The sequence below is a fragment of the Cuculus canorus genome, chromosome 2 (genome assembly GCF_017976375.1).
Source record: "Cuculus canorus isolate bCucCan1 chromosome 2, bCucCan1.pri, whole genome shotgun sequence".
Taxonomy (NCBI): domain Eukaryota; kingdom Metazoa; phylum Chordata; class Aves; order Cuculiformes; family Cuculidae; genus Cuculus; species Cuculus canorus.
This window is the reverse complement of record NC_071402.1, coordinates 142,126,645-142,149,275: the sequence shown is the minus strand read 5'-3', so window position 1 is coordinate 142,149,275 and position 22,631 is coordinate 142,126,645. Positions and strand designations below refer to the sequence as shown.

Genomic DNA, 22,631 nt, shown 5'->3' with positions numbered 1-22,631 from the left:
CTCCAGCTCTGCTTGAAGAAAATCTTCAGTTACGAAGAAAAATGAAAAATCACCTCCTGAGCATGGTAAGGATATCTGTCATGCTGCGCACACGTTTCAGCAAGCTGTCTAGCTTGTGTGGTTCTTCCTTTAGGAACCTCACGGCTTCTACCTCAATCCGGAGGATTGCACGCATTTTATTCTGCAACGTTGGGAACTCTCCTGCAAAGAGAATAGCTGTAAAGCTCAAGAGAAAATCATAAAAGCCCTGGGGAGAAACAGGTTATGAGGTGAATGTTAAATAGTTGAGTGTCTACTTTTCTCTAGGGGCCCTGCAACAAGTTCCTTAATCCCGACTTTAAATCTTTTGGGAAGTGAAAGTTAATGCTCCCAGATCAAAGGCAAAACTGTTCTCAGCCACTGTTTAAAAGAGAAGAGTGAAAAGTAAAAATACATACCTTTCAGTGTGGCAACAGCTTCTCCCACCTGACGCAAAAGAAAGGCTCCATCTTCGACATCTTTCAGTGTAACTGTCTTGCTGGAAGCACTGGAATCCCTCTTCAGGTCTTCGACAAACGCCTCCAATTCACTGGCAGAACAAAGAAGTGGACATAAAATGTAAGCAAGACCTTCTCATTACAATCAAATATATGCCAATTAATGCACTAAGGTAAACCAGAAACCCCAACTCTCGCATCTTTAAATCTCACACCACGGGCTGGAAAAGCAGCGGGGTACCATGAGGGGAGGGGAGGATGCTGGACGCTCACGTTCACAGCACAACAACAGGCTTGTAACTAGCCCAAGTCATTGCTTTCTCTGACAGGCTGCAGATGTGCAGAGTATATAGACCTCAGTACACAGACCACCTAGCAGCCATTTCTCTAGGGATGCAAGTCCTAGAGGGGTACAGACACAATATGCCACTACATCCAGTACTGGTTTGCACCTTGTATTTTCTCATTGTTAATGACGTGCCAAGGAAAGCTCAACAGTGAAGTAACAACTCAAACCCCAGCACTAATGGCCCCTTGATGCTACCCTGTTTATTTGCTGGGTCCTGCTAGACAGAATACAGGGTTGTTTCCACAAATAGCCAGACTGAAACAGCAAGTGAGCATTGTGTGCAGCTCTCACTGTGTGCAGCATTCAGATTCAAGAATGAATCACTTCAGATGCTTTTTTTCCAACCAGTGCTGTCCTGTGCTTCCTCTGGCTCCATCTGGTGCTTCCTCATCATCTTTCACCAGTATTTTTTCCAGCGCTTCCATTCTTCACATAAATTTTCACAATCCTTCAAACACATGCACTTTATTTTTGTTTGAGGGGGAGCCACTTTTTTCCATTTAAGGCTGAGACCACATTTTTTTACCTGAAGTTTCCACACAGAAGCTTAAAGATTTCTTAAAGAAAGCTGAAATGTATTACGCACAACCACATAAAAACCCATTCAAATACCTTAAAAGGATCATCTCTTGAATATTTATTGGAAGACAAATCCACCTCTATTAAGATACCAAACATAATAACATGAATATTCTGATAAGTGATTTAATTGCATGGTAGAAAACAATCCAAATTAAACCCTGAACTGACAAACTGCCCTCTCATATTAATTTTGCGCCTCATTTCTTGCATCCACTCAGGTACCAGTTTTGCAGTTGCTGTAAGAGAACCAAGATACAGGCCAATTGCCTGAAAAGAGGTACGGGAAGACTGCTTTCTGCACCAAGCATGGTCTTGCATTTCCACACACTTCCCTTGTGCCAGCACTGCCATGGAAATATAGCAGAAAAAACTTATTTTCAGCAAGGTCACTTTGTAGATCCGTCACTATGGATAAGCAACATAAGGAGGAAAAGGGAGGAGTAGGTGGCCAAATTGCAGCACCATTCCACATTTAGGTCAAAGTGGAAGCACAGTCACACAGAACAACAAACGGCAATACAAAGTACCTCTGATATACAGAGAAACAGAAATAGTAACAGGATCTGAATATCAAGTGCACACAGCAAAGAGTTCATTTCAATCCGAAAACAAAGAACCATAGGAACTATAAAACAATTCTGAAATAAGATTCACAAGTTGCTTCTGAACAGATCACAGAAAAGAGGAGGTAAATGATGCCCTTCTCACTTACGACCATTTCTCCCAAAGACTGCCTAGAGAAAGGCTGGAGAGTCAATTTCCAGTAGCACAAGCATTTTTGCAGGAAGCAATCCAAGGGGCCACACGATGGCAGCAAGGGAACGTTTCTTGGGGTATTTTTCCAGTGGAAGAGGCTGTAATAACGCAGATATCTGCTGTCTCTGTGTCTGCCTTTGCAATAAAGGGCACAGATAGAGTCTAAGAAGAGCTGGAAAAAGAATCCAGCTTTCTGTCACCCACTACAATGCAAAGGCTTCTTCCTTCCAGAATGATGCTTCACAGTCACTCTTAATGCACTCAGGACTAGGCGGTGCTACTTTGGGAATCAGAGTAACTATGACTCCCCCCCTCCCTTTTGTAGATTAGCACTAGGAAAGCAGTTTCGCAGATACTTGCATCCACCAGGCAACCAAAAAACAAGGGCAGAAGCTTAAATTTTTTCAGAGGTGGAAGGAAGAGAAAGGAACAAAGAAAAATTTGGAATGGGTCCAGAGGAGGGCTACAAAGATGATTGGAGGGCTGAAGCACCTTCCCTACAAGGACAGGCTGAGACAGTCGGGGTTGTTCAGCCTGGAGAAGAGAAGGCTCCGAGGAGATCTTATAGCGACCTCCCAGTACCTGAAGGGGGCCTACAGGAAAGCTGGAGAGGGGCTATCGGTAAGGGCTTGTGGGGATAGGACTAGGGGGAATGGGTATAAACTGGAGAGGGACAGATTTAGACTGGATATTAGGAAAATTTCTTCACTATGAGAGTGGTGGGGCACTGGCACAGGCTGCCCAGGGAAGTTGTGGCTGCCCCATCCCTGGAGGTGTTCAAGGCCAGGTTGGATGGGGCCTTGGGCAGCCTGGTCTGGTGGAGGTGTCCCTGCCCATGGCAGGGGGGTTGGAACTGGATGATCTTTAAGGTCCCTTCCAACCCAAACTATAAAAAAAAAAAAAAATAAAAAATGTTACGATGTTCTGAAAGTTTTATGGTTTTGGAAATGTAGGGATAAAGGAAAGATTTCTAGGCAGCTGACAATGGCTTTCTTTGCCCTTTCTTCCTTGAGCAGAAATAAAGGGTCATCATAAACCCCTTTGATTCCATCCAGTGATACTATCAAACAAGACATGTGATTCTGCAATTACCCACGGGATATTAAGCTGCCTTGTGTGGCTACCTAGAAAGGAAAAGAAACTTCAGCCTTCAGAGGCCAAAGTCTGCAGTCTCCAGCATTTCTTTTCTGTAACTGGGAGAACAAATTGGCTTTATACATTGGACTGAGCAAACCCAATTAAGAAGACACTCACATTATGCAGTTTCAGAAGGCTACTACAAGATAAATGATTTTTCTGATCCTATGTTTCACACAGGGGAGCCAAGGCAAACTCTTATGCAGAGATTTTTTTTAAGCAAAAAAGCATCAGAGGATCTGCCTCAGATTGCAGTATCAGTAGAACAGGTTACAAAACAAACTGACAAAATTAATAGTAATAATTAATAGTTCAGCCTTGAGAAGAGGAGGCTGAGGGGAGACCTTATTGCTCTCTACAATTACCTGAAAGGAGGTTGTAGAGAGGAGGGAGCTGGCCTCTTCTCCCAAGTGACAGGGGACAGGACAAGGGGGAATGGCCTCAAGCTCTGCCAGGGGAGATTCAGGCTGGACATCAGAAAAAAGTTTTTCACAGAAAGGGTCATCGGACGCTGGCAGAGGCTGCCCAGGGAGGTGATTGAGTCACCATCCCTGGAGGTAGTTAAAAGAAGGGTAGATGAGGTGCTCGGGGACATGGTTTAGTGGTTGATAGGAATGGTTGGACTCGATGATCCAAGAGTTCTTTTCCACCCTAGTGATTCTATGATTCCATGAAATTACCCAGGTGAGACGGTATTTGCCCTGGAGTTCAATAGCAGCCCCAGGGTGAAACAGGAGAACTAATAACGCTAAGTATCTAACTTCTTGATTAAAATTGCTTTAGCACCAAAGTATTGGAAAGTGTCACAGACGATAAAAATGAATTTTTTAAAAGGGGTTGGGGCTATCCTGGAAACTGTACTCTAGTGAGACTGACGGTCAGACTGATGTAATTCATAGATACCAAAAAAATCCCCAAAACAACAATAAAGAATTAGTGGCGCAATGGATAAATATGGCGTGTTAGGGAGGAATTAATGTGATTTGTGTACAGAGAAGGTAAGTCTCACTAATCCACAAGGAAACAACATAAGCATGGGGACAGGTTATAGCCCAAAAGGCTTTCACCAAGGTATTTTGAGGAAAAACTTTTAAGAAGGCACAGTTGCCATGGGACAAGAGAGGAAATTCTCTCATGGATAAAGTACTGGAAATAAGTGAGGGATCAATGAGCAGCTTACTCAACAAATGTCGTTTGCTGGTGGATTCCATAGGGATTGATGCTAGGGCTGGTGCTTTTCAACATATTATTAATTATTTAGAAAAGAGGATGAATAGTAGAGCAAAAACGTCTCAAAGAGACATTACATTATTCAGGGACATGAAAATGAAAGGTGACTACAAAAGCCTGCAAGTGGACTACCTGATACCAGTTGACCAGGGAAAAAACCAAAGATTAAACTCCTAATAAATGTAAGTAATGATTATGAAAAGAGGAGAAATAAAACCAAAACCAACCCCACCTGAAACCATCACCTCCAAACGCTCTAATTTTTTATACACAGTCATGAACTTTGAATTGATAATCATCCATTGTAAGTGAGATGTTGGATTTGAAATGGACAGGTCATGCGGAACACGAGGACAGGGACACCATCACCATGCCACTGCATGAAGTCATGGTGAGCCCACATCCGATATTAGCTGTTGCACGGCTCTCCCCACCTTCATCCCACAGATATACACTAAAGTTAGAAAGGGCATAAAGAAAGGCAAGACATAACACAATGTATGGAAAGGGTTGTACACAAGGAACACCTAAGACTAGGACTCTTCAGGCTGGAAGAGGCATGATCAGGAAAGGGAGTGGGACAGCAGCTGTAACATGATGACTAGCATGGCAAGAGTGAATACCGTGCTGTGCATGTTTTAAGAGTTTGGGAATTGACTGACAGATGAAAGATTGAAAAACAAACAAAAGGAGGTTCTTTCTACCCAAAAAAGAATTACTCTATAGAACTCATTCTGCCTAGATGCTGTACACAACGAAGTTTACATAAATTTTTAAAAATGGGTAAGTTAATGAAAAGTAAACAATCCATGAAGAGCTTTTGCATATAAAGATACCATCTCTGGCTTGGAAATCCCCTGAGCTACAAGTCACTAAAAGCAAGAAGATGCGCGCTGAGCATTTTGCCATGTTCTTATATCCTTTTCCAAGTATCTGCTACTAATGACTGCCTAAGAATGCTAAGCGGAGTTTTGTTTTTACTGAGTATGGTTATTCTTATAAAAAAGTCTAACACTTCTCCTAGCAAAACATAAACTGTAACTTACTATGGATCATATCCAATTAGACAGATTGGACGTGGCTATAATTTAAATACTGTGCTTATAAAATCCCCTCCATTAAAGTGCTTACAATAATCTACAACATACAGTAGTCATTCCTGTAACATGCTCCTCAAAATACTTCATTAGTTGATTTGTCACATTATTGAAATCTGTCCTTGGTCTGGTAAATTTTAAGGCTAGCATCTACAGCTCCAAAGAGATGACATTTCTCACGTTGAATCAAAAGATTAGACTGAAAAATATCTATCCAGTTAATTCTGAGTGTGCATTTCATGTCAGAAGCATGCGCAAACACTACGTTTAACAGCATTCCTTAGACTTCATTAAATATCTCTGAACGGTTACCCTGCTACAGCTGTGACATACATGGACACACTTCTGTAGGCACCATCATGAATAGCTGCTCAACAGAAAACTTGCTCTGAAATATACACCAACATTTCTGCTATTTACAATATGAAACTGCCAAAAATTTTATTTCTTTATTTCCCTGCGATGATCTTCAGAATTGCAGAAAGAGAGCTTTTTAAGCTCAGATTTACCACTTCACGGTAGTAAATACACTTTCCTAAGTACTGCAGAAATCCTTAAGCTCCCTGCCTTTCAAGAAGCCAGTCTACTGATTAAGTCCTATGATTTGGGAAAGGTCAAGAGGGCAACAGTTGAAAGACTAAGAAATGGTAATTTTTTTGCTCTGTTGCTTTGCATTTGTTTATACATCTGCACTGGAATCAGCTTAATTGAAAGTAATCATATAGAATATTAACCTTTTTTCTGAATACTGCCAGTGACATTTGGTGTGTGATTCTGCGATGTATACTCTTTATTATTAACAGTCATCAGCTGTTGAACTTAAAGCAATGTTGTCAGATGTGCTTTTTCTTTTGGATGCTGATCTTGCAAACATGCAACTACATGACCAAAAAAATCTCATTGACACAACTGATGAAAAATAATTCTTTGTGATTCAAGGTTTGTTTCTAGCCTGTTTCTAAAAGGGCTGAACAAACACTTACAGCCTATGAATGATCCAAGTAAGACATTTTTCTGTAACATTACAAACGAAGTAGCACAGAAGTAACTCAAAGAAGCTCTATGAACAGAAAAAATTCCAAACACTGATAAAACAAAGCCATACTGCAATCAAAGTCATATCCTAAACAAAGAGCTGTAACAACTAATGCCATTTGCACTTGACCTCACTCAGTATCCATTTTATGAGGCAATGCAATAAACAGCCATCACACAAACTGTTCTTTCCAAAGAGAACAAACAATCTAGAAACTAAGCGATGAGGTACACAGGAATAAAGTGATGAACAGGAAGTTAATTACTTAAGACTACAACACAATGGTATTTCTGACTACGTACCAGCTAAGAGTATTATATACACTAGCATGGATTGTTACTGTACATTCAACATTTCTTCACAGAAAACATACACTTCCTTAGTAAAACTACTTTGTCTTTACAGATGCACCACTTCTATTACAAATCTTCATCTGACAAGGCACTGATCATCAGGAAAGATTTACTCTCCTTAGTTGTCAATAACTGTACTCCTATGGCTCTTAACCATCATTTCCAATGACAATCTGACTAGAAGGTTTCTCTCTATTATCGAGCATTTCTTCAGGTGTGAACTAAATGAAGTAATGAGAAATAATTAGTTATCTAGCATCTTACAAATGTGACTCAGAACTAGTTAAACTGTTTATTGATTTCAGCTTCATCTTGCCTCTTGCTGACTCTGAACATGGACTAGAACAAACAACTGGATTCCATCAGTCCTGGTAGGCCAAAGTTCTGGGGAAAAAAAAAGTCTTGCCAAGAGCCCTTACATGACAACGACAACAATAACAACAACAACAACAAAGTATTTTTATCTGTAGTTAAGTGTATAGAAATCCCAGTGAGTAAATTTTAGATGGAGACTTGCATTGCTGACTGCAACTAAACTTTAATCCTCTATGTATGAGCTTCCCCTACCTCTCCCATACAATAGCCAGAGCACTCACTATTGAAATCTGGTTTTTTGTACTTAAAGCCAGACCCCTTGGCTTCCTTTGCATCCTTTTGCTCTTGAGGAAATCCATCTGTCCTTCCCTAAAGTGTAAGACTTAACGCTGAAGGGGAGAGACTTCAGAAGAGGTTGAAACTCTTTGTATTTGTGGGACTCACCCACTGGGCTGTAGTAACGAGGACTCCCAGTCAAGACTCCCAGTCAGGACCAGTGATTTGAACAGCACAGATACAGTTTTATAGTCAACATGAGTGCAACGGAACACAGCTAAAGCAATACAGACAGGTGCAGTTTTACGGAAGACAGTGGTGAGAGTTCCTACTTCATGGAAGAAAAAGACAGACAAGAGCAACAAATTCTAAGAGGTTTCTCAACCCACCATAACTTCTTTACAATCTTCTCTTCCTCGTTGAGGTATTTCTGCCTTTCTTGTTCCACCAGGTTGCGCTGTCGCTGCACAGGATCTTCAAGCCTCTTCACTGCTTCAATCATTTTACCATTGATTTCCAGCTCTGCTTTCTTCACCATTGCCTTCAGCATCTCCTGGTTCTGCAGCTGTTGCACAAAAGAAATCAACCTAAATTTTTCCTGCTTGACTGACATCCCTGGCAACAGAATACATTGTAGAACTCAGTAATACATTGGGATAAACACAGCCCTACAGTGAGAGAGTTTTTACCTTCTTTTCCCCTCTTTTAACTTTACCTATAAGTATTATTCCACAAGGAAGCGTAGGGGGTGAGAAAAGCCTAAATCTGATCAACTTCTAATGTACATATCTAACTTCCAGTTGCAATCACCTTCAGTGCATAACTTCTGCAAGAATTGTGGCCCTTTTATTCTGTTCAGTCCAGCATAAATCAAGAACTAATCATGCCTCACGAGAATGCCAGAAGTTTGACTTCCACTTCGTGTGTATCTCATAAGCTTATGCGTCACACAGCCCATACATGCCTAGTGGATAATCCCTCACATTAATGACAAGGCTGGAACGCACTGCTGTTCTCAGAATGGAATTTTTCAGTCTCTCAAGTGGCAGAGGAAGGATTGTGCCATCCAGTGTAATTTGGTGACAGACATACAGCTCACCTGCAATATATAAAACCTCCTTCACCTGCCAAAAAAACCCTCCTTTAAAATATGGTAATTTTCTGAGACCTGCAAAATTAATATCTTTCTTATCTTAGCCTTATGTTAAGTACTTAAAGCATTAGTTTTCTTAATGATATTAAGTTTGCAGAGCAAAACACACTTAAGAAAGCAAACTAGACCATGCTTTTCTGTGGGTAGCCCTAGACCAACTGTGTCCCACACTTACATAAACCAAATGTATTTAAGTCTCTTTTGAAATTCGCAAGATTCAAAGTGATTAGCAGGACTCCATCTAGTCACAGCTTTGGGACACAACTCTGCTAGCCTAGCAGCCTAGGTTAACAGACCGAAAGATTTTCAAAAACACCTGTGTTACTTGAGGGAGAAATGTATAGTTTTAAAACCAGCAGCCAAATCATCTGTCTTCTAAACATCCAAGCTTAGCAGCAAAGCTACGTTTAACATACAAAGTAATACCACTGCCTCATAGGAAGAATCACAAAAATGGATTATCTACAAGACAGCGTAAGGCAACAAAACTTCTTTCAAAGTTGATTTAAGAGAATTCACGGAATCCAGGAAAAAAAGGCTTTGCTCATGTCATTCTTTCCAATCAGTATGGGAATTAGAGGAACAAACTCAGCTCTCCCCTCCACTCTTCAGTCCTTGTGCCTGACTCTGCCTTATCCAGGGACACAATTGTGATGAGAGGGAGGGTAACACTTCACTGCAAGTGTGTAGGGTGGTCTGAGCTGTGACAAGCAGGAGGTGTTAGCTCAAAACTCAACCGCACATAAGTGTTAGCAGTCAGGGAAAAAAAATGAAGCTGGAAAACACTTGAAACAGCACAGATTTATAAACATTGTCAGCTGCTTTAAACCAGACTGGATTCTTTTGAAGACAATGCATATGTCTACTTTTTCCCACTATGGAATTAATGTTCGGGTTTGATAAATTAAACCTCTTACAGCAAGACCAGCACTGCTATCTGAGACACAGATCTCTTTCATTGTACCATATTTTTAAGAAGGAAAACATAAATGAATGAATAAACGAATGCACGAGCATGTAAAACTTCAGTCATAAAGTTCATTCGCAGATCTTTAAAAAAGCAGGGAAATTTAACATAAGGAAGTGACTTCAGAAACATGAATCAACTGATCTGAGTTCAGTGAGAAGCTCGATAATGGAGACAGACTTAAGTCTCGGGTGTCCAGAATTTACATCCTCTGTGTTCCTCAGCTGTTAGCAGTGGCCCTTAGAAATATCAAAGCTGAGTATGTGTGTGTGTGAGGTTGTGCAATGGCAGGTAAGCTGTTTTTTCTATTTATGGGGGTATACAGGGGATCTATATGTATTGTAGTGACACCTACAGCTAAGGTGCTTGTCACTTCCATTTATGCAGTGCTTGAACAGTATTAGAAAGTTTCAGTAATAGAAGTTCATCCATTTCTTATAATATTATAAGATTAAGGGATAAAATCAGCTCAGCAATATTTCAAAATAGTTGTATGCTGATGACTCCCAAACATCAGTAGTGAGCTCCTGAAGTCTGGGAAATTAATCACCTTGGTATCAAAGAAAAGATTTTGCCATTTCTGTGAAAATTCATGCAACACTTAGCTAGTTCTGGAGAACCTGAGTTTGTTCATGCTTGGGGAACAGGGACAGAAGATGAGAAGGGAGAGGTACAGATTAGTGCAGGGAAAGAAGAAAAGAAACCAAAGGAAAGAAGTAATTGTAGGTTTTAGCAGGGCAGAGTCACCAGCCAAAGCACTGAGGCAGGGTGAGCAGAAGCAGAGGGGAAGAGCTGTGGGTGACGAAGAAGAGGCAGTCTCTGGCCACTGCAACATGTTTACCTCTGCATTCTGGAACTGAACTTGACTCTTCCCTTTCTTCTGCCAGTAGGTATCAGATCTGAGACTCCCTGGCTAAATGCACACCCTATCTGACCCTCAGACCACCTCTGCCAGTTACTCCACCACCTCAAGTGGAAGAAGTTTTATGATCTGCCAGAGTTATTCTGGTTATTCTAGGGATCTGAACAGGCTGGACTGCTGGGCCAAAACCAATGGGACGAGGTTTAACAAGGCCAAATGCCGGGTCCTGCACTTGGGGCACAACAACCCTATGCAGCGCTACAGACTGGGGGAAGAATGGCTGGAGAGCTGCACGGAAGAGAAGGACCTGGGGGTGCTGGTTGACAGCCGACTGAACATGAGCCAGCAGTGTGCCCAGGTGGCCAAGAAGGCCAACGGCATCTTGGCTTGTATCAGAAATGGGGTCACCAGCAGGTCCAGGGAGGTGATTCTCCCTCTGTACCCAGCACTGGTGAGACCGCACCTTGAGTACTGTGTTCAGTTCTGGACCCCTCACCACAAGAAGGATGTTGAGGCTCTGGAGCGTGTCCAGAGAAGAGCAACGAAGCTGGTGAGGGGGCTGGAGGACAAGTCGTATGAGGAGCGGCTGAGAGAGCTGGGGTTGTTTGGCCTGGAGAAGAGGAGGCTGAGGGGAGACCTTTTTACTCTCTACAACTACCTGAAAGGAGGTTGTGGAGAGGAGGGAGCTGGCCTCTTCTCCCAAGTGACAGGGGACAGGACAAGAGGGAATGGCCTGAAGCTCCGTCAGGGGAGGTTCAGGTTGGATATCAGAAAAAAATTCTTCACAGTAAGAGTCATTGGGTACTGGCACAGGCTGCCCAGGGAGGTGGTCGAGTCGCCTTCCCTGGAGGTGTTTAAGGAACGGGTGGATGAAGTGCTGAGGGACATGGTTTAGGGAGTGTTAGGAATGGTTGGACTCGATGATCCAATGGGTCCTTTCCAACCTTGTGATTCTGTGATTCTGTGATTCCACAGAGCAGAACTTTTTGTACTTTAAGTTTTTACTTGGCTTGTTTTCAAGTAGAAATTCACACTTGAAAGAAACTGTTAAAATAGTGTTCAAGTCACAAAGTCAAGTGCCCAAAGGTAAGGAAATGCAATGCAGGCTCTCCTGTCACCACCAAATGGCAATTTCTTGCTAATTAGAGTTAGCTTAATATCTGCAAATAGCAATCAAACAGAAAGATATTTAACAAGTTTTTTTTTTATAATTTTAGCAACCTCTCCTACACTCACTATCCTTGGCTCTCACTCCCTGCCTTACCAATCTCTTCAGATAGCTACATTGTCCCTCCTCTTTGGCTACCGCTTTAGCCCTTATCTATGATATTCTCTCACACGTACCCCAGTACTACCTCTGGCAGGCACTTCAAGGATAATCCTATAAACAGTTTAGTTCACTTTGAACCAACTATTATCTATTAGCCAGGTTAACTTGAACACCAGGAACTAGTTTACAGCCCTGCTTCTCATCAGGAGACAAGCATGACCTGTCCAGTGGAAGTCTCATAGGCGCTGCTGGGAGAGACTTCTGGCCACCCACCTCCCCACACGCTACAGTGCACAAACAGGGACTGTCTGACTGCAGCCAAGGATCTCTGTAGAATCTAATTATCTAATTCCTAAAGTTTTTTACCATACCTAGATTAAACAAACCCTGACCAGTTCTATAATGCAGCTCAAAACATATTTGAAATTCTAACTCAAAGTTAAAAATGTGAGACTGAGTATCATACACCATTTGTGACAGTATTATTATTACATTTTCTGTGCTTTCTGCAGCACTCATTTCCCTGCAAATAATACACTGACTGAAGGAAAACCATGCATGCATACACATTCCTAAGACAGCCTTAATCATATCTAACTGCTTTCCCTTAAAATGAGTTCAATTACAGAAAGGAAGAAATAAGAAAAAACATCCAATGTACAAATAAGTTAATGATATATACTACGAACATGTGCTCTAAGGCTCAGTTCAAAACTGCCACTAAGAATTCTCATCTGGGAGGGCAGAATGAACAACCCCAACAAACTTACCATGGGCTCCAGTCTTACCAACAACATATGCATCCAGGACAAGGCTGGGTTATAGCCTTTCTCTGGCAATGAGGAAAACTCCATGGCACCATGAAACTAGTCATTCTTGAGTATCTCTGAAAATGAGAGCACTTAAGGAAGACACTAGTGGAACATCAGTAAGTGTATCTAACCTCTAGCTACAGCCATAAAGCAAATGTCATTCAAGAATGTCTGGTTAAAATCCAACCACAGAATGAAACAGTCTTGACTTTCTGGTTGCACCTGGTAACACATATGTTTAAATGGTATGTGAATCAATACACCTTGATCAATTGCTGCTACATATGTTTCAAAAAGAGGATTATGCCTGCACAAACAAAGGCTACATAAATGAATGGGTCTTTTCCATCACGTGTTTCCATGATTCTTTTAAACAAATGATATCATCAGTGATATCATCAATTAAAAATTGAACCACAGACAGTATTAAATATAGTTTCATGTTCTGTTCCCATTTCTTAAGTTATCCCGCCAACTTTTGTCCCTGTGCAATCATTTCTTTCAGTTCTCTGGAAGTATTTCTTTTAGTCTGTCACTGCATGAAACATTCACACAAACAGCAAGAACTGACAGCCAATCCAGAAGACACTGTGAAAAGTGAAAAATACAAAGTATTGGCTAACATATTATGCAATGCAAACAATCTGGAAAAACAGGAAAATACTTTTCCCTTTTACTTAGAATTATTTTCTAAAAAACATAGTGCAATTTTTCTTCATTTGAAGTGTGACATTTCAACACTCTTCAATTTAAAACACTACCTGTTTCACTTTCTGCCCTACAAACTGTGAGCTCTTTTTCAAAATAATGCCACCCATTCAGAAAAGCCATGACAAAAACTCACTCTCATGAATGTAATTTATATATAATATACCAAAGTTTCCCTTGAGTACAGGTTCTTCCATTCGACTATCACAAATCTGCCCACTTCCTACTGGCACGATGCACCAATTTTGCTATCATTTCTGAAATAAGGGAAGTAAGCCAGAGTTAATGAGCACACTCGGGATACGTCCTTTTTTTCTTCTCAAGACTTCCTTGGCAGCACTGATTTGTGCAGATGGTACCCAAGTTTCTTCACTCCTGTGTGCCACAATTCTATATCTAATCAAAAGCAAGGTTATCGCCCCAGGCAGGGCTTGTGGAGACATGGAGCAACTGGGGAAATGCCACCTCCTCGATGAGCAGGCCCTGTGAGAGTGATGCACTCACTGCAACCTCCATCTGACTTTAGAAGGTCACATGCTAAGCACAGCTGGTGGCCAGACTGCAGGCATTTGCCGAGAGCTTCATTTGGCACATGGAGTTAAAGAAGGACAGAGAAACTAGTGGTTTGTGGTACAAATGTGGAAGAATACACACTTATACATCATGTGCCAGGGACAGAGATCCCAAGCCAAATCCATCAGAGATCCCATCCAAATCAGATGGGGACCATGATGGCCAGCATATTGGCAGCACTGCTGGCAACAGTTTCTGAAAGATACATTTGCTATAGGAACATACTCGCCTTACACCAAAAATGTAAATAAATGGGTGCTGTATGACAGGCAGAGGCTGCCTGGCTGGCACAACTGTTTACTCCAAATACCTTCTGCCATGTCTTCATTACCAGCAAAATGAGTACAGGATCTTGCCACAGCATCTTCAGTCTCAGCCACATTTTTCTCTACCCTGATGTTTATCTTGCCCTTCTGCTCCCCTGTCCTCTCTCCTTCAGTTAAGGAAGTGAAGTCAAAATGTGCTCTGAATTCCGATCTGTATTATCATTATTCTGTTCTAAAATTAATCAGCATACCAAAGGTAACTGACATAGTACCACCCTGGCCATAACAGTAGTAGCTACAGCCTTACAACATCAAACACGATATTGCTTTCCAGGCAAGGAGGACTGGCAGAGTATTGAAGTTACCCCTGCTGTCCACTTTGTCTTACAAGAAATTGCTTTACCTCCTTTTACATCTTCTGAGACAATACACAGGGCTCTTCAACACAGTGAAGAGTGGAAGATCTGTACAGCTGCATAAGCTTATGTTCATGAGTATCTGAGATGAACATCATATATTTACACTTCCATGCATGACAGTACGTGTCAACATAACATTTTGGTTAACTCTTCATTATTTTTATTATTTCTTGCAAGTTTTGAGGTGCCAATGTGGGTTAGGAAGGTACTGGTAAAACGTGAATATAAACAGGGCACAACAAGCCTTTGCAGTAGCTTTGGAAGGAAGGGAGGGAGGGAGGGAGGGAGGGAGGGAGGGAGGGAAGGAAGGAAGGAAGGAAGGAAGGAAGGAAGGAAGGAAGGAAGGAAGGAAGGAACCAACCAACCAACCAACCAACCAACCAACAAACCAACCAACCACTTTCCTGGCTTTACTCAGACAGGCATACCTGTAGCTGCTTCATCTGATGCAGCTGCAGTCGCAGATCTGAGACGTTGCGTTTCATACCATGCAGGCTGACTTGCATTGATGGGGCTCCAGCAGGATGGTGGATGACAGCTGACTCCACAGTTGCCAATGCGTTCTTTCCCCCAGATATGTTAGCAGTGCCTGCAATAACCAGCAGCACAGGTTGAGCTCACCAGTAGAGAAAGTGCAACACGATCCTTCCTCTGACAACTGAATCCATGTGTATTTCAGACAGATGGACAAGAAAATAAAATTACAGCTGCCAATGCTCAGTATTAAAAATGGACTGGCACCTTCTTGCCAATATATTTTAAGGGAAGACTGTACAATATCAGAGTGCATCTGTGTTGGAAACTCAGCCATATCAGAGCACTGCATTAACACAACTCCTATCACATGTAATGGAGATGGAATAATAAGCTATAACTGCAGATTATACAAAACAACAGCAAATCAAATTGGTGCTGAAAGTAGCTTCAAGATTGTCCTCCTAGAAGCCACCTGAGACCAAGCTGATGCCAATTCACAGGACTCCTCAACTGTGTATTTGTTGGTTAATTATCAGTGGAGACAGATTCAGTCAAACTGCCACGTGCAGGGAAAAGTTTTGTATAGAGAATCTTGCTTCGCTGCTTAAAGTGCAATTGCTTTATTTCTATCAGGTGTCTCCAACAGCAAGGTATAAAACCAGGAGAAGAGATGAAATGGTGTGGCAAAGAATTGCTCTCCAGCTCTCTCCTTTAGTCTGTCATTTATTCAGGACTGTGTTTACAAGGGAATACATTGTAACATAAGGAAGTGTGCTGAACCACATTCTAAGAATAACCATCAGTGTCCTCACAAGACTTTCTTCATTAAATAATGCTGTTTCTCTACACAGCATCAATGTCAAGCTTGTTCTTTTCAGTCTCAAGTACCTGGGAAGAAGCTTTATTACAGGGTACAGCAAATTCCAGCTCATCAGCTAATAGATATGTTACCGTTTCTTTGGATAATTTGCACTTACACACCCATATTCTTCAAATTTTCTTTCTAATGTGTCCCTTCCCCTCCCCACTGCCAAAAGCAAAATAACAGTAGGATGCACTTAATTTTCTAAGTCCAGCACTATGTAGCCCTGTCTACTCTTCTGATTACAGCACCAGATCCACCTTGTCCCTCAGGCTCAGATAGCTGTCACTCCCTGAACTACGTAATTTCCCACTTCATTTTCTTCCTTCTGTATGAGTAAAACAAAAAAATCTGAGGAAACAGAAAATAACTCATCAATGGATCTGTACAGGGACTGTGGTCATCATTTGTTCCCACAAGCACACATTCTATCAAGTTCAAGAAGTCAAGCAGAAACTAGTGTTGTGAGCTTTTCTTTGTCTGTTGAAGGCAATTTTTCAGCGCACCATGGGGCATGACACATTATCCTGGCTGGAATGTGTATGAATCCAAGAGTGGTAAGTTTTATCCCTGCCCTCTCACCCCCAGTATTTTCAGCCAGTAAAGTCTGCCCAGGTGAGTACAGCTCAGCATAACGACAAATTATTATTCCTCTGCCAACAGGTGTGGATACCTCAAACACAGCCTTTGCAAAATTCATCTGAGGGAAGCATTTTTAAAGGATGGAAATAATGACAGACTAATTTTATTTAAAAATAGGCTAAAAGGTTTCTGAAGAATTGTGTTTCTTGCTTTATCTACATTTGCAATTCCTGTTGCAAATGTACAGCACAGCCCTCTTTGACTGGACCTGTGCTACGTATGGTGCGCCATGCCATAGGCTTCCGGAAACATGCTCAAACAAAAAGCTGTTCTAGCCCAGTGCTGGCCATTGTAATGCTATATCTTTCCAAAATGTGCTTCAGCTAGATTTGCTCGGTGTTTCAGTAACAGCACTTTTCATTTCACTGCTGAGAAAGCTGCTGCACATTTTTGCTATACTCCAGTATGATTCAATGCTCTCTTGACTTTCAACGAGCTGCTTAACAGAAAGCAACAGTCTAGAAATAAATAGTCCTTGTTCACTGCCATACTGTACCCACTCCATGCTTCAGTCTAATATATGCTAATACTTATCTGTCTACATGTACACTGCAGTTTTGCCTACAGTCAAGCATATATTTCCCTCCCACACACACTATTTTTGGGTATTTTTTTTTTAAGAAAAGACTATTTAATGCATAAACTCTACAGACAGAAACCCCCAGAGAGTCTGAAAAATGTGGGTAAGCCTCCAAGAGTTCTGAACCCTAGCCACAAATCTGGACTATTTTTTGAAAGCACATCTACCTTTCTGCTATTCTTTGCCTCAAGCAAAGCTCCAAAACCTCAGCCTCTGACCCTGTGATGAAGCAGCCAAGGCATGAATCAGTCTCCACAGTGTCTCCTCCCCCATGCTGGACCCCACCAAATTCACATATTTTCTCAGGAAGGAGTGCCTGCTTTCCTTTTAGTGTAGATGGACTGTGATCTGCTTCTGTAAACAATAAATGTCTCCAACTCCCTACAAAGCAGCTCTCCTCCTGCTTCGCATTCTCAGCTGCCTCTTAGGCACCGTTAGGAGTTCTCAGCTGCCACGGTGTTCCTGCTGTAGGGCATGCTCAGAGCCTGTGAAGCAGGGACTTTGGAGGATGTGAAACAAGCAGAGACCTTGAGTGAGCATGGGAGTGCAGTAAAGATCATCAACTCTCTTCTCAGAGATACATATTTTCATCAAAAGGGAACAGAGGGGCAGCTGAATGAGGGGCTGCTTCATTTGGGGAGCACGGCTCTCTTTCGGAAGTAGTCCCAGGCTGTAGCTTTGCAATTAAATGTACAGCCAGATGGACTGAAGGGAAAGAAACAGCGCTGGCTCTCAGCGTTTTAAATAAACCCTTGCTGGAGCTAGGTAAGGGGTCCTGAATGCAACCACCCTCCATAATTCTCTAACTTAGGACAAAACTCAAAGGTTAACTTTTTCTTACAAGACTAATGAACTAAGCTGCCATTTTTGAAGTACAAAGAGAACTGGTGTGCAGGAAGAGGACAGGTTTTGTTTGTCCAGACGATAAAGAACACAACTTTCACCCTTCTTATTAAAGACCTACAACATTTTTAAGCATCATTTAGAGAGACACGTGACAGTTACTTAGCTTTCTTACCAACCACACAGAATCCACTAAAATATAGACAAATGCAATGTTAAGGTTGGAATTCCATCATTAACAAGCTATTAATGGTAGGCACTAAACCACTTAGAAAAAGAGATTATTATAAATACATATGTATATGTATACATATACACACACACACACACACACACACACACTAGTGTGCAGCTTCGCCTCATTGATCCAGAATGAATTCAGGATCATGTTTTACCTGCAAATGCCAATAGAGTTCAAAGACTCTATCAAATATCTGTCTTTGAATCTGAGATAAGCAAGCAGATTTGGACAATGTTTTTAATTCACAGATCATAATAGTAAGAGTCATGCATGTAAAAAATGCACACAGATATGCACAGATGACAAGACAGTTCACAAAGCATGAGAAATCCAATCCAAGTCCCACAAGTGTAATTCTTCTCCCTGCTGTCATCTCCCTCCCTTGGTTTGTACTAGTGGTGTTGGTGCAGAAAGACTCCTTGATTCCTTTTTAGGAAATATTGAAATGTCCTTCTTCCTCTTCCAAAAAGTCAGCAACTAGCAAGGAACCACTGCTTTTTCTGGCAATCCATGATACAACTGATCTCAATTTGATCAATGAATCCAGGATTGAATCTATCAATCTCAGCACATGATGAAATAAATATGACAGAAAAGATCGTAGGTAAGCATTTCTCAGCATATTTGTTGGTAACTTCAAGGATAGTCTTCCTAGTATTGTTTTTTTTTTTAAGAGTCACATGTTCCTAAGTGAATAGTCCCTTTGATGTCACTAACTTTTGATGAACTGGAGAAAGTTGTAAGGATTCCGTCATGGGATTTCTCCCAATATTTGTAAAAGAGACATAGCTAGTCTGTGGAAGGTTAGTGCTCTTTGAACCCACCCCTCATGAAAGAACTGAGCCTAAAGCAATGAAACATAAGAAATGCAGACAAGCATGATTATTACAGGCTCATTTTCCCCCAGTGAAAAAGCAATTCTTATTTAGGCTCTTTATTATTTGAGCCTGAAGAATCTGCTACAGACTGGCAAAGCAGAAACATGTTAAATACAACAATTTGGTTCATATGAAATACCAAACAGAGAATTCACAATCTAGCTATACAGAGTTATCTAGGATTTAGAAAATTTGGGTTTTTTCCCTTCCTATGTGAGCTAGTTATTTTTTGCACGGAAGTTTCCTGTCATTGGAACACACGCTATAAAATACAATGTTGGTTCAACATTGATGAGCCAATTTTATCCTGCACAGATGTTTTATTGTTCAGGATGAGAAGCAATTCACTTTTCTGCTTACCAGTGCTCTAGAAAGGAAGGCTCAATCAACATTTTATACCACTTTTTCTTTCAAATAGACTTTGAAATTGCTAGAACTGGTATCTCAGTGCACAGTTGTCTAGTGGAATTGTGTTCTAAGAGTGTCGACTGTCTAAATGGCTATACTTAATAAGGATTGGGGTGAACTGAAGGAAAAAATAGCGGTCAGCAGAAGTGTTTGTAAATGTTGCTGGCACACTTAAACCCAAGCTTACTTACAAAAAGAAGAAACATTCTGTAGCATATTCTGGCAGACTGCCTATTTTTCAATGAAGCAGTGACTACATTGACTCATTACACCCTATCACACGCAATTTCAAAAGCAGGTGCAAAAGCAAACTATTCTATTTATACAGAACTATTCTATTATACAGCAGTCTTAAATAATAGCTGATGTGGGTTACAATACTGTAGTATATTGAGGTCAGCATCACACCTTGTTTCGCTTACCTGCTACAGTCTAATTTTGAGGCTGAGTCACACTGGAAGGATACAGCTATACTCTATAGCACTGATAAAGATCCTTGCTGATGGGTGGCTGCATGGCTGGCTCTACTGCCCTATCCCTGTCTCCCAGGTGATCAGAAAGGCATTTATTGCACAACCTGAATGCTGATATCCTTACTGACATGCTGGATATGTCAGTACGGTATGTCAATCAGAAAAGGAAGATTAAAGAAAGTATATCCTTACTGATGGATGAAAATGGTGACCTCATATCAACAGATGAAGAGAAGGCTGAGGTACTCAACAACTTTTTTTCCTCAGCCTTCATCAACAATTGTTCTCCTCACCCCTCCTGGGTCAATGGACAACAAGATGGGAACCAGGGGGATAAAGCCCCTCCCACTGTAGGGAAGGATCAGGTTCGTCACCACCTGAGGAACCTGAACATATATAAGTCTATGGGTCCTGACGAGATGTATTCCAGAATCCTGAGGGAATTGGCTGATGTGGTTGCCAAGCCACTCTCCATGATATTTGGAAAGTCACGACAGTCAGGAGAAGTCCCTGGTGACTGGAAGAAGGCTAACATTGTGCCCATTTTTAAAAAAGGTAGAAGAGATGACCCTGGGACCTATCGACCTGTCAGCCTCACCTCTGTACCTGAGAAGACCATAGAACAGATCCTCCTAGAAGCTATGCTAAAGCACATGGAGGACGGGGAGGTGATTATTGGCAGCCAGCATGGCTTCAACAAGGGCAAGTCTTGTCTGACCAACCCAGTGGCTTTCTATGATGGGGGTAACCACAGCAGTGGACACAAGAAAACCAATGGATGTGATCTATCTGGACTTCTGTAAAGCCTTTGACACGGTCCCCCCACAGGATCCTTCTCTCTAAATTGGAGGGATATTTGATGGGTGGACTGTTCAGTGGATAAGAAATCAGTTGGATGGTCATATTCAGAGAGTAGTGGTCAACATCTTGATGTCCAGATGGAGATCCATGACAAGTGGTGTCCATCAGGGGTCCGTACTGGGACCAGTGCTGTTTAATATCTTCATCAATTATGTAGACAGGAGATCAAGTGCCTCTCAGCAAGTTTGCAGATGACACCAAGCTGAGTGGTGCAGTCGCCACACTGGAAGGATGGGATGTCATCCAGAGGGACCTGGACAAGCTGGAGAAGTGGGCCTGTATGAATCTCATGAGGTTCAACAAGGCCAAGTGCAAGGTCCTACACCTGGGTCGGGGCAATCTGCAGTTTCAATACAGGATGGGGGATGATGTGATTGAGAGCAGCCCTGCAGAGAAGGACTTGGGGGTGCTGATTGATGAGAAGCTCTACATGAGCTGGCAATGTGTGCTCGCAGCCCAGAAGGCCGACCGTATCCTGGGCTGCATCAAAAGATGCATGGTCAGCAGGTCAAGGGAGGTGATTCTGCCGCACTGTTCAGCTCTTGTGAGACCCTATCTCCAGTATTGTGTCCAGTTCTGGAATCCTCAACATAAGAACGATATGGAACTGTTGGAATGGGTCCAGAGGAAGGTTACAAGGATGATCACAGAGCTAGAGCACCTCCCATATGAGGACAGGCTGAGAGAGTTGGGGTTTTTCAGTCTGCAGAAGCGAAGGCTCTGAGGAGACCTTATAGCGCCCTTCCAGTCCCTGAAGGGGCTACAAGAAAACTAGGGAGGGACTTTTTACAAAAGCATGTAGTGATAGGAGTAGGGGGAATGGCTCTAAATTGGAGAGGGGCAGATTTATACTAGACATAAGGAGGAAATTTTTCACAATGAGGGTGGTGAGGCACTGGAACAGGTTGCCAAGGGAATTTGTAGATACCCTATCCCTGGAAGCGTTCAGGATCATGTTGGATGGGGCCTTGAGCAGCCTGATCTAGTGGGAGGTGCCCCTGCCATGGCAGGCGGGGTTGAATTAGATGATCTTTAAGTCCCTTCCAACTTAAACCATTCTATGATTCTATGATACGGGCAAAGCTATGTGACAAAGTCAATGTTTCTGTCAGTACATGACTTATACGTGCCCTCCTGGCTCATGCTTGGAAATCACAGAATCACAGAATCACAAGGTTGGAAAGGACCCATTGGATCATCGAGTCCAACCATTCCTAACACTCCCTAAACCATGTCCCTCAGCACTTCATCCACCCGTTCCTTAAACACCTCCAGGGAAGGCGACTCGACCACCTCCCTGGGCAGCCTGTTCCAGTACCCAATGACTCTTACTGTGAGGAATTTTTTTCTGATATCCAACCTGAACCTCCCCTGACGGAGCTTCAGGCCATTCCCTCTTGTCCTGTCCCCTGTCACCTGGGAGAAGAGGCCAGCTCCCTCCTCTCCACAACCTCCTTTCAGGTAGTTGTAGAGAGTAAAAAGGTCTCCCCTCAGCCTCCTCTTCTCCAGGCCAAACAACCCCAGCTCTCTCAGCCGCTCCTCATACGACTTGTCCTCCAGCCCCCTCACCAGCTTCGTTGCTCTTCTCTGGACACGCTCCAGAGCCTCAACATCCTTCTTGTGGTGAGGGGTCCAGAACTGAACACAGTACTCAAGGTGCGGTCTCACCAGTGCTGAGTACAGAGGGAGAATCACCTCCCTGGACCTGCTGGTGACCCCATTTCTGATA

The 22,631-nt window shown here is 42.2% G+C and overlaps 1 protein-coding gene across 19 annotated transcripts in view; it reads right to left on the bottom strand.

Annotated features, from left to right (window-relative positions):
• Positions 1-22,631, bottom strand: part of KIAA1217 (KIAA1217 ortholog) — a 362,749-nt gene that overhangs the window by 21,714 nt on the left and 318,404 nt on the right. For all 19 annotated transcript variants that reach the window (XM_054058353.1, XM_054058352.1, XM_054058359.1 and 16 more), the window contains 4 exons: positions 15,066-15,226; positions 7,997-8,172; positions 438-568; positions 54-201 (listed from right to left, as the gene is read on the bottom strand). In XM_054058353.1, the coding sequence (XP_053914328.1) occupies positions 54-201; positions 438-568; positions 7,997-8,172; positions 15,066-15,226 (616 nt within the window). The remainder of the gene's footprint in view (positions 1-53; positions 202-437; positions 569-7,996; positions 8,173-15,065; positions 15,227-22,631) is intronic.